This window comes from Ipomoea nil, unplaced genomic scaffold (assembly GCF_001879475.1).
Source record: "Ipomoea nil cultivar Tokyo-kokei standard unplaced genomic scaffold, Asagao_1.1 scaffold3314, whole genome shotgun sequence".
In the NCBI taxonomy this organism is placed as follows: domain Eukaryota; kingdom Viridiplantae; phylum Streptophyta; class Magnoliopsida; order Solanales; family Convolvulaceae; genus Ipomoea; species Ipomoea nil.
The window spans coordinates 5,784,837-5,797,102 of NW_017619742.1; the positions used below are offsets into that span (position 1 = coordinate 5,784,837).

The following is a 12,266-nucleotide window of genomic DNA, read 5'->3' on the forward strand; positions in this document are numbered from 1 at the left end:
GAAGTATAAAAATATGTAAATATATGTGCAATCTGTTAAAGTACCAAAAACATATTTACTGGTGAGTGAATCGTTTTCGTAGACCTTTAATAGATTCTCTTCTTTAAATAGTTTTTCAGCAAACTGCACAGTATTAAATTGAAGTCGCGAGTCGCCTTTCTTGATATTTGCTCAACACCCGTTTCTGATTGGCCGATGATCGGATGCCTGCGCCAATTCCGGTAAACAGTGCGCATCCGCCACTTTTCGGCGAACAGAGTGGGTTGACAGAGAAAGGGGATTCGGAATCGCCGCGCTTCATCCCCAACATACGCATTTTTCCTTTGATTTTCGTTTGAGAAGATTTCCGATCGGGAGGCTGATGTGCCTCCGTTGCTTACTCCACCTATGAGAATGGCACCGGCAGGGAATGCAACGCCGCGGGGATGGGGAAACAAAGCACATGTAAGTACATTGGATCAGTGGATATTTGGTTCACAGAAGATATAGAGTAAAGTGTCGATAACGTGTTGTAACCTAATGGTCAAAGTAATACCGGGAAAAGAGGGAGAAACTTTCATTCATTCATTGTTACATTACATACTACAACAATACATATATATAATATACATTTATAACGAAAGCTAATAATGATAGACATAAATGCGACCATTACATCGGTTACATAATCAACTAATAATGCCTACAGTTAACTATATTATAACAGATGGCCACTTTTTAAGGGTTATTCACATTTTATCTCACCTAAGTATAATCCTATATTTCACAAAAAAGGCTAAAGTGTCATCCCGCACCATGAACTATTCCCGATTATCCACGCCGCACCATAATCTTTAATAAGTGATATTTTGAGCCCTAAACCAATTTTTTTTTTCCGCCTAGCATTTTTTTGTAGGTTTATTCCCGGTTACCAGTAATTTGATGCTGACATGGAATTTTTTATTATTTTATTTTATTTCTTCCTATTTATCTTTTTTCTCCTTCCATTTGCTACTTCTAATTCTAAAGTATCGCTTCCAGTGGAGAGGAAGAGACCGGCACCGATTCGCTAGAGCACTTTGATGTCATAAGGGAGGCCGGTGAGGTTCCTGGCGGCGGAAACGAGAAGGCGGTTGTAGAGGGCGACGGAGACGAGGATTGTGGTGCTGCTTCGCTTCCGACTTGGTTTTTGTTGTTGCTGGATTCTCCGTCGCCTTCCACGCCGTTTTCCGCCGAAACTGCTTCTCTTCCGGGTGAGGTAGCGGGTAGCAGAGCTTTGGGGACGTCGGAAGATACTCGTGGGAAAATTTCTCTGTTGCATTCATGTAGCAATAAATGGACTTTCCCACGCTCGCTTTCCTGCTCTAAAACACAAGTTCCCAGAATAAGTCTCACTCAGACAACCTCAAAAATCATAGGAGATTCATGGACTGACAGAGAATCAGACAAATACCTTTAGAAGTGAGGCAATGTATGATTCTGGGATTTCCATTTTAGACAGAATGCAATTGTTAATAGTCATTGCTGCCTTGTGAATCTGGTTAGCACAGTTGCATTTGTGCCTCAAATTCTTCCTGGATTTCTCAGACAGCCCACCAGAAGGAACACAAACAACTGACAACCACCACTTTTCCTTCTTCCTCTGATGTTGTACGTGACTGTGGCTGAATTATCCTCCTAAACGATCCAGACCATGGGGGCAGCAGCCGGAGATTCTCGCCGTCGCGAAACTGGTTCAGGCAAACCGAGCAAGTCTTTCCTCGAGGTGCGGATATACCAAATGGGGTGGTCGATCACTGGGCCACGACTGCTTTCCTCGAGGAAGTCTTCATTCTCGAATGTCAAGCCGCCAGTCGGAGCGTCTCCTACGTTGCCAGTTGAAGCAGTTCCGGACGGGGTGCTTTTGCAGGTAGTGCAAAAATCTGGCGTTGGATACGAAAAAGGTGATGCATGGGTTTTGGTTACGAAGAAGGGAAAATCGTGTTTGTGGAGTCCTACTTTAGGAAAAACGCTATAGCCCATAGCAATTTTTAAAAGTTAATAAACGGTTACTTTACGTATTCTACGCTTCCCAAAATCTGTAAAAACCCTAGTTTGACTCCAATATATATATTTATCTTCTTCCTATTTCTTCTCCATTTTTATCTCCTTCCTCTTTCTTCTCCATTTTTTTACCTTCTACAAATGTCTTCTATGGTCCCAGCACAATTCCTTTAAAATAGCAAAAAAATAAGATTTGTGGTCCCAAAAATCAGTTACCAACTGTGCTTGAGTTCCTGGGGTGGATCGAAAGTCTATTCGGGCAGTGGGTGGGGACGGCAGAGGCGGCGGTTTCCGGCAAGGGACGGCTGTAGGAGACGGTTGTGGGAGTGGATTCCGGCGGTTTTGTTTTTGCTTGAATAACATCTTAAGGTTAGTTCCTCCATTAATGGTGAAAGCTTGATTTTTTTTTTATTTATAAATTTCTGTTTTTTCTGAAATTTGTTGTTTATTTGAACAATGTGATCCACATAGTTCCTCCACAAAATGGGATCAAATATCTTAATATATAATATGTGGTTGTTTATAGTCTAACTCTTAGGGGGCGTTTGGTTCCGGTTATATAACATAACCAAGGAAATGTGACATTCCAAAGCTCACATTCCTATGTTTCGTTCACATTAACTCAGGGAATCTAACATTCCCCAGGAATGTCACATTCCCTCCACATAGGATTTTGAAGGGAATGTGATTCCCTTCAATTTCTAAGGTTATGTAAGATAACCTTGGTTATGTTAGTTTATCTCTCTCACACACACACACACACACATATATATATATATATAATTATTTTTGTAATTATATATTTTTTATTTTTATTATGTTAGGTTAGCATATAAAATAATTTTGTTTCTCAAGTTCAATATTTTAGTTAATATTTTAAAATCATGTAATTATATATGATACCGTTATCTTATTTATTTATTTTTAATTTTTAAATTTATTAAAATATATGAAAATATGTTAAGGATATTATAGTGTGTGAATAAATGATAACCCTAAACCAAACATGATTATATTACATACCCCAATTTTAACCAAACACATGAATCTCACATTCTCAGTAATCTCACATTCCCAGCAATCTAACATTCCCTAAGGTAATCTGACATTCCGTGAACCAAACGGCCCCTTAATTCACATAGTTGTTGTTTTAGTTAGTTCATTTGTTAATTCACTCGGTCTAAAAACGAGAAAGCTCCTATATTTTGAAAGAATTAATGTGCTCAGATCATTGCATGTGAAATGGAGTGAACAACATACTAGCTACTGTATGCTACATATACAGTATTTTCAAAAGGCAATGAAGCTGATGTCTGGAGTGAAATAATAGGAAGATATTCCTCCTGCAAGTTACCAAATAATGTCAGAAAAATAAAATAAAAAAATAATAATAAAAGAAAGCAGTCAGTGTGCAGCGAAACTTCATTTTTTTCTTTTAAAATTTGATTTGTTTGTTTTTTATTGTTTTATTACTTATATTTTAAAATTTTCACAAATTTCAATTATATAATATACGGAGTATATTTTTTATTAAATTTTGAATAATTTAATTACAATTAAAATAAAAATGATTAAAATAAATAAAGTAACAACAAAAATTAATTTATATATGTATAATTATTATTTTAATTAAATGTAGGTGTGTTTGTTTTAATTAATTTTCATACTTATAAATTTATAATTCAAATAAAAAGTGGGACCACAAATAACTCATAAAAAAAACTGAAAACTGATATGGAGAAGAGTTTTTTGTGATTGAGTGAGATAATAGAGGATGAGTTGGATGTTGGGGCCCACAAATAACTCATAAATAACCCCAACTGATGAGGTTGCTCTAACAACTTTGTTAATAATGCTTATGATTTTAAATTGATTGAAAACTGAAATTTGTGATTTGCCTTATGATTTAAAATTTTACATTGATTTCAATTAGAATGATTCTGGAATCGGTGTGAGCTCAAAAAAAAAAAAAAAAGAAAGAAAGAAAGAAAAGGCCTAGACTAGGCCGTGTTTTTTTTTTTTTTTTGAAAATGAAAAACGGCCTAGACTAGGCCTTTTCTTTTACTGATTTTGCTATTATGGATGTGGAGGTAAAGTTGGACATTCAATTAGTTACTCTGCCTTTTTTTTTTAGCTAATTGTCTCCGTTTAATTTGTTGCCTAATTTGCATTAGTTAATCCTGTAGTTTAAAATTCATGCTGGTTAAATTTTTATTTTACCGAGCTCAACATTTATTATTTGCACTTTTAATTTTTACCTATATATTTTGATCATAATGTATGTTTATTATTTAAGTGTATTTTATTGTATATCATGATTGTTATTAAGATTGTCGCATGATTGTTTCATGATTGATTGTTACTTAGGATAGTTATGGCACAACGAGTGAATCCTGGACCTATTAATGGAAGTGTGCTAACATTTCAAAGCCAACATCGTAGTGGAGCAATTTGGACCGATCCCAACTACGAATATGAAGTGAAAGTTGCACGGTACGATACCGTAACACTGTGCGATGCCTCACTTGATCCTCGCGTGCAAGAACATCTACGTACTGCCGGATTTTACGGTATTTCGCGGTTGACGTCCATTAAATTGGACCATGGGCTAATTACTGCACTTATTGAGCGATGGCGGGCGGAAGTGCATGCCTTCCATATGCCATTCGGTGAGGTTGGAATAACACTTCAGGATGCGGAAGTGTTATTTGGGCTGAAGGTGGACGGGTTGCCAGTGTCGGGGGACGATACTGTATATGAAGCAGCTAAAGTTGTGAGAAATTGTTTCGAACTGCTTGGGTTTTATTTGGCACCGCAATTCATGACCAGGACAAAGATTAATGGGATTGTGGTTCCGAAGGCTGGCCAGTTAAACGAGGATAGCACACAGGAATCGGTGCTTTTGGAAACACGCCGTTTTATTTTTCATTTATTAAATGGTTTTTTGTTTCCGGACACAAGCAATGTGTATTATAAAACATACTTGCTAGAGTATATTAGAGATTTTAACTTATGTGGACAATACAGCTGGGGATCGGCTGTTTTGGGATATTTGTACCGTTCCTTGTGCAGAGGTGCTAAGAAGAGCACTAGTGACGTCACACAATTGCATGGCCGAGTGAAACGCAGGTATTGCCTTAGACACCTTCGGAGCAATGTCCTAACAAAGGTCAGCAGAAATCGGTGGTTACGTAGATTGATTTGGGAAGCTGGTACTGCTGTTACAACAAATCAATTCAATCAACACATGCAGACCATCCAGCAAAACTGGCCAAATGCATACAACTATCTGTCCGCACTCGATGAAGAGGCGCGGACATTATGTCACGATGGGGGTCATCGGTACGACATTATGACAACCAATCTATCTGAGTCTTTTAATAACTCCATTAAGAGTTGCCGGATGTTACCTGTCACGGCAATCGCACGAATAACTTTTCACAAGTTACGAACAATGTTTGCCGATAGGCGTACTGCAGGGGAGATGATGCATCAACAGCAAATGCTTTTCACGCCAAAGGTTCATGAAGATTTGGTTGCTAGAGAAAATGAGTCAAAAAATGCAAGCATTGAAAGATATAATGACACTCTTGGCATTTACGGCGTTGCTATAATTTCTGGATACATGGCTCACGGTCTGCACCATCATTTTCACGTCAACTTGGCTGAACGAACATGCAATTGCGGCAAGTGGAACGTGGACGGAATACCGTGTGCACATGTGATAGCAGCTTGTAATTTCCGAAGGGAGGCATTTTACCAATTCGTGCCACAAGTTTACTCCGTCCAAAACTACAGGAATGCTTACGCAGGTAATTTCTATCCGTTGGTCGAAAATACTCAGTGGACAAGTCATATCACTTACCTTCCGCCTATTAACGCTAAGCGACGAACACAAAGAGGCCAACGACGAACAACAAGATTTCCCAATGAAATGGACTTTAGTAGCAATCGTAGAACAAAATGTAAGTATTGTCGAAGGACAACACACTCTTCTTTGCAATGTCCAAATTTAAATCATTAATAAAATCGAATGTTTTACTTCAACAGTCTAGTAATTTTTTTTTTTTTTTTTTACTTACAAATACATCAAAATAACACTTTTAATTAAATAATATCATAAAATATTTTAAATCTACATATATATATCAATTTTTTTCCTCTAACTACCAATCAGATGAATTCTTGCTACAACCACACAAAATGACAAACTAAGTGTTAAAAAAATAGTCCTACTAGGACTTTGCTAAAAACAAAGTTGTAAAAGTCTCGCACGGAAAAATGTGAATAACATTGCTAAAAACAAAGTCCTAAAAGTTTGACATGGATAAATTGAAATAATATAATATATTAAATTGAAATACAACATTCTAATACGAAACCAACATACATATTTAAAATGAAAAAAAAAAAATAAAAATACGGAAGATTAAATTGCTAAGGCGCATAGCAACTTTCTATGGGAGAGAAATGCACTCCACAAACACGGTTTTCCTTGTTTGGTAACCACTTTCCATGCAGAGACATTTTGGAATCCCCCATATTTTTTTTGCTCATTCGGGGTTATGATTCTACGTGTCCTCGCGATGATTATGTGAGAGATGGTCGATCAGAACATGTTTACTAAACGGCAACGTTTAGTTTTTTTTTTTTAAATTAAAAATGCTTACATAGACTGAGAAATAAGGCCACATCAGCTTATTACCGCACCATGTCATCAGGATTACCAGATAACCTACAAAAGATGCTAGGCGGAAAAAAAAAATTATTTTATGGCTCAAAATATCACTTGTTAAAGACATGGTGCGGCATGAATAATCGGGGATGACACTTTAGCCCAAAAATAAAAAAGGTATAATCCTATATAAAACCTAGGCATCCGACATCATCGTCGTCGCTTAGCAGCAGCCGCCATCGTCGTCACCACCTTGCAGCAACTGAAATCACCGCCGCCTAGCAGCAACTGACGTCGTTGCCGCCACTTAACAGTAGCCAACATCGTCGTCGCCCTCAATAGCTTCCAGCTACATCCTTCGTCGTAGACCTCCTCTGACGTCACTACCTCGTTTCTCCGTTTCTATTTTCGGTAATTCCTCTAAACCCTTAGGGGGTGTTTGGTTGGATGTAATTTGAGTGTAATTGAATTGCAATTTCGTGAAGTGTCCAATTACGCTGTTTGGTTGGAGGGAATTGCAATTCCACCGAATTGCAATTCCCTCCAAATGCTGAATTGCAATTCAGACCTCCACCTCAAGAATTGCAATTCAGTGATTTGAAGGGGGGAAAAAGATAACTTAAAGACAATTTTACCCTCTAATTATTTTGTCTTATTAGCTATCATCCACCTCATTCTCATCGCTATAACCCCCATTCTCTCCGTTTCTCTCTTTGTTGAAAACGCAAAATCAGAAGCAGCAAAGGAGAGCATCCAACGATTGTGGGGAGGGGACCAAACATTTTAATAACATTATTAATTTATTATTATTATTATTACTTTATTATTATTAATTTATTATTATGATTATTATTAATTATTATTATTATTATTATTATTATTATTATTATTATTATTATTATTATTATTATTATTATTATTATTATTATTACTAGTATGATACCCGTGCGATGCACGTGAAATGATTTGTAAAATAAATGTTATACTGTGTTAATAAAATATTAGAATAATTACATCAAAAGAATATAATTAATTTCATACGACAAAATAAATTTTCATGTATATATATATATATATATATAGGTGTGTAATTAGTATGATAATGCACGGATTAAATATTTGAAATATTAAAATTCTAAACAACACATTTATAATAGAAGATCAAATGAAAAAGAAATTCCTTTAGAAAAAAAAATATACAAAATAAACTCAATGATTTTTTTTGCAATTTCTACACACATTGAAGAACCTCCTACAGTGAGTTTTTGTCAAATCTTTCATCATATTCAGTCCTTCACAAATCTTTCATTTACGTATGCACATTGGTCCACTTCCACCAGATTTGTTAAGGATCATCATATAACCATTGAAGAAGCAAATTAAAAAAAAAAAAAAAAAAAAAAAAAAAAAAAAAAAAACTTAAACTCTTTGCAAAATAAAGGAAATAAGAAAATACAAAACCCTGCATAAGAACAACCCTGCATAAGCATTCCATTAAAAAAAAAAACCCTGCATAACGTAGGCATTATCTATACCACTTCCAACCAGCAGATGCACTGCAGCTACCCAAACGCTCATTGAGTTGTCACCATCTTCGACCTCTACCCTGTGCAAGTAATTGAAACATCAAAATCCTTGCTCCCATAACTCAAGCTGCCTCCTCTTCGATGTTGCCTCGCCTCCGCCATGTATAGTTTCTCCACCATGGCCAGCCGCAGTAATCCATACAGAACGTGAAGTTCCCCAAACCTACTTCTAGATAGCCATCATTCAAGATAGAACAAAAATAGCCAATCATTCAAGATAGAACAAAAATAGCCACATGAACAATGCAAACCTTTTCACCAGAAAGCTTTTCTAGTTTATCAATGGATCCATAACAACAATCTCCTCACCATCCTCACTAATCCATACAGAACGTGGAGTTCCCCAGAACCTACTTCGACTAACAACCCAATCCCTTGCATTTTCCTGTCAAAGAACACACCTCATTAAAAATATCAAGTGATAAATTTATTATATGAGTCGTCAAACAAATACCTAATCGGCTACCTCTTCTTTTCTTCTTCGCCTGAATGAGATCGGAATCCGAATCTGGGTCCATTTCCTTCCCGCAATCTGAGACCTATGTGAAATCCATGAACCCAATCTTGCAACCACTATGCCTATATATATATATATATATATATATATATATATATATAATGCAAAGATGATATCGAGAATTGAACAGGCGCCTTGAGCATAACAATAGATCATTACTCTTTATCAATAAATATTTTCTAGAAATAAGAAAAGACATATTGAAAAATAAATTGTTTGCCTAGGAAATCTAATCCAGGAACATACACCATTAATAACATCTTTTATATGGAGTAATTAAATATTTCAAAAATTGTAAAATATCTGAGATTTTGCACAAATACCGCATTTACCAAACGGTGTCGTATTGCTTGGGCGGGAATTGGAGCCATTTTTTGTGGCCAATACATCCGGCTTTATTATAGATAAGATTAGTACATAAGGGCATTTCCGTCATTGTATCACTTATCCCCTTTCAATTTCATGCTTTATTACTACATATCAAACACTGTAATTTAAATTCCTACTTTATTCTCACCTGCATACCAAACACTGTAATTTGAATTCCTACTTTATTCACACCTTATTCTTTCCCCACCGAATTACAATTCTTTTCCCCCCCTAATTCCTTCCTTCCAACCAAACACCCCCTTAGCACAATTCGACCAATGCATATGTTTCTATGTTTTCATTTGGTAAAAATCTGTTGTCGATCGGTTTTGTAGAAGAGGAAGATGCAGGATAACACTTAACTGGAATTAGGTTAGTTGAAATGATTGAAAATCCAGTGGTGATGAGTTCACTAGTCAATGGTTTGCAGTTTGCTTCATTTTCTAAGTATTAGTGCTTGAACTTGAATTAAATTACATATTCTGGATACATATTTCATCTTCTTGACTTTTAGATGAGCTGAAATATTGAGTACTTCACCGAGACTTATTCTGATAATTGGGTCGTGGATTCAATATGATTAATTTTTCGGTATTTTTCATTGGAAAAAATGGATGTATTTAGATTAGCTTATTATTTGCCTGAAGCCCTTTGCATGCCAGAATTTATTTAGTAAATTGATTGATTTCATGACCTTGAATACCTAACTATCTTTGCCAGTGAATTTCTTGGGTCTAATTTCTGGTGATTTTTCTGTTATTATTCATGTAATGGCTTACTAATTTCTTAGTGATATTGTAGATTAAACCCCTCATTGAGTTTGCTAAGATAATTGCACATTAGGAATTTCATCTTATGATGTACTAATTTGGGTTATGGGATGGAAGCTTTTAGGGCAAGGCCTGTTAACAAACCATCCACCTGCAACAGTCATGAGCTTTGCTGCCAAGTATGAACAGTCGTGAAGTTTTCTGCCATACCTTGCTATTTTCCTTTATGAACAAATATATAGTGTTTTTTTTTTCTTTTTTTAACTGTTATAATTCCATTTTGCCTTCATAAATCATAATTTTGAGAGTGGTTGTAGAAACTGCAGAATAAGCTATAAGCATTCTTTCCAACTTCTACCTTTTCTTTTTTTTTTTTTTAGGTAAAAGAATGAATAGAGTTCCAATCAGCCTCAACATTTACAGCTTTGCCAATCAATATTTCAACAATCGGGCAGCATATAGCCTTATCAGTTGATCAATCTTTGCACAACAAACAGGACAACCCCAAATCTTGGCCTTGATTTAGTTCAGACAACCAGCCATATGGCCACATGGGATGCGAGCTCCTTCCACGGAAGCATCCAAGCATATTGCACAAAATGATTTTGGAATGCCTTGGCTTTGGGTTTGATTTCCTATTTCATTATTTAATAGTTCAAGTACTTGCTATTTGTGGAACTTGGCAATAATAAGCTACTGGTATGGTCATGGCTGTAGAAGATGAAGTGGTGGGTGCTCTAAAGAAATCAGAAAAGTCTAAGAAAAGGAAAGAGAGGAACAATGATATGTTAGCTGCCAATCCTGTTTATATTGTGAAAGATGTGGGAGTTAAGGGAGATAAAAGCTTTGAGGAAGAGACAAAAATGAAGAGTGATAATGAAGGTGTTGAAAGAATGAAGAAAAAGAAGAAATCTGCAGGAGATAATAAAAGGGGAGCACTTATGGAGGATGCTAATGGGATTACTGTTGAGAAAGCAGCAAAGAAAAAAAGGAAAAGAGAAGTCCAAAGCAAAAACAATGAGTCCCAAGATACTGCAAATGATGTTTCTGTAGACAATGGAGATTATGTAAATTCAACTGCAACTGAGATGCTTGAAAGCAAAAGCAAACATGAAAAGATGGCACGAACAATCACTGACAGTTGCACTGAGGGTAAAATGGACAAGGTTAAATGGAAGAATAAAAACATGAAGGAAAAGGGAGAGGATGACCAAGGATCAGTAGATGTGGCTACAGGTCTTACATGTGCTGAAGGCATTGCAGATTTTAGTGTAAATGTAACACAGGCTAGTGGAGTGGGAAATGATAATATTAGTCGGAAACAGGTCAAAGATAGTTCTAAAGATCCAAAACGGAAAAATAGCAAGAAGAAAGTGATATTTTCCAATGAGTTGAAGGTATCTCCCAAGTCTAATGTTCCTCAGAGTGGGAAAGGTCAAAATAAAGTAGTGGAGTTGATTCGAGGTAAGCGGTTCTCTAAAATAGAAGATGAGATAGTTAAACAAGCCGTTTTCAAGTACATAGAGGCATATAATTTAGGCGAGGAAGGTTTGGATATGGTTTTAAATTGTAGATCTCACCCTGAAGTAAAAAACTGCTGGAAGGAAATAGGAGCTGCCATACGAAATAGGCCTTACCTTTCAGTCTATCATCGTGCTCAAATATTATTTCGACGATCTGAAAGCAATAAATGGTCTGAAGAAGAAAAAGCTTTAATACTGGAGTACGTGAAATTAAATGGGAATGAGTGGAAAACACTTGCTGACAAGCTTGGCAGTCATAAGATTCATGTGAGGGATACATGGCGCAGGATATACTTACCTAACTTGAAGAAAGGGCCCTGGTCTCAGGATGAGTACCAGAACTTATTTGATTTTGTGAACTCTGATCTGCAATTGAGGATACTTAAAGAGAAGAGATCCAGGCATGGCATGCTACGGGATAACATCAGTTTTACAGCAATTAGTAATAAGTTGTCCACACGTACTTGTGGAAAATGTTGTTCGAAGTGGTACAGTCACTTATCATCACCTATGGTAGCTGAAGGTATATGGTCTGATTCTGATGATTATCGCCTAATTGGTGCACTTTATACCTTGGATGCAACCTGCATAGAAAATGTGGACTGGGATAATCTGCTGGAACATAGGCCCGGAGAATTATGTCTGAAGCGGTGGAAGCAAATGGTTCTTCTCATAGGGAACCATGGGAGCAAACCCTTTTCAGAACAAGTTGAAGTCCTAGCCAAAAGATACTGTCCCTCTTTAATTGAAGTAAGGGAGGCCTGGGATAGCAAGCCTGTGGTACCATGATGCAATGTTTTTTCC

General features: G+C 36.4%; 1 protein-coding gene and 1 long non-coding RNA gene across 3 annotated transcripts in view; one reads left to right on the plus strand and one right to left on the minus strand.

Annotated features, from left to right (window-relative positions):
• The first annotated feature begins 6,883 nt into the window (after nucleotides 1-6,883).
• Nucleotides 6,884-12,266, plus strand: LOC109169539 (cyclin-D-binding Myb-like transcription factor 1). Of its 2 annotated transcripts, none has more exons than XM_019318405.1 (3): nucleotides 6,884-7,108; nucleotides 10,320-10,537; nucleotides 10,627-12,266. In XM_019318405.1, the coding sequence occupies exon 3, from the start codon at nucleotides 10,641-10,643 to the stop codon at nucleotides 12,249-12,251; it is 1,611 nt and encodes a 536-aa protein (XP_019173950.1). In that variant the 5' UTR covers nucleotides 6,884-7,108; nucleotides 10,320-10,537; nucleotides 10,627-10,640; the 3' UTR covers nucleotides 12,252-12,266. The 2 variants fall into 2 exon arrangements, with proteins under 2 accessions (XP_019173950.1, XP_019173949.1); XM_019318404.1 differs by lacking the exon at nucleotides 6,884-7,108 and adding an exon at nucleotides 10,047-10,118.
• The window catches only part of LOC109169542, a 71,509-nt gene continuing 68,966 nt past the window's right edge, over nucleotides 9,724-12,266 (minus strand). Inside the window, exon 2 of the long non-coding RNA XR_002052259.1 lies at nucleotides 9,724-9,954. This is a non-coding gene — a long non-coding RNA (uncharacterized LOC109169542). The remainder of the gene's footprint in view (nucleotides 9,955-12,266) is intronic.

Excerpts from the sequence above, each read along its gene's own strand:
- LOC109169539 (XM_019318405.1), top strand. The coding sequence starts at position 10,641 with ATGGTCATGGCTGTAGAAGATGAAGTGGTGGGTGCTCTAAAGAAATCA.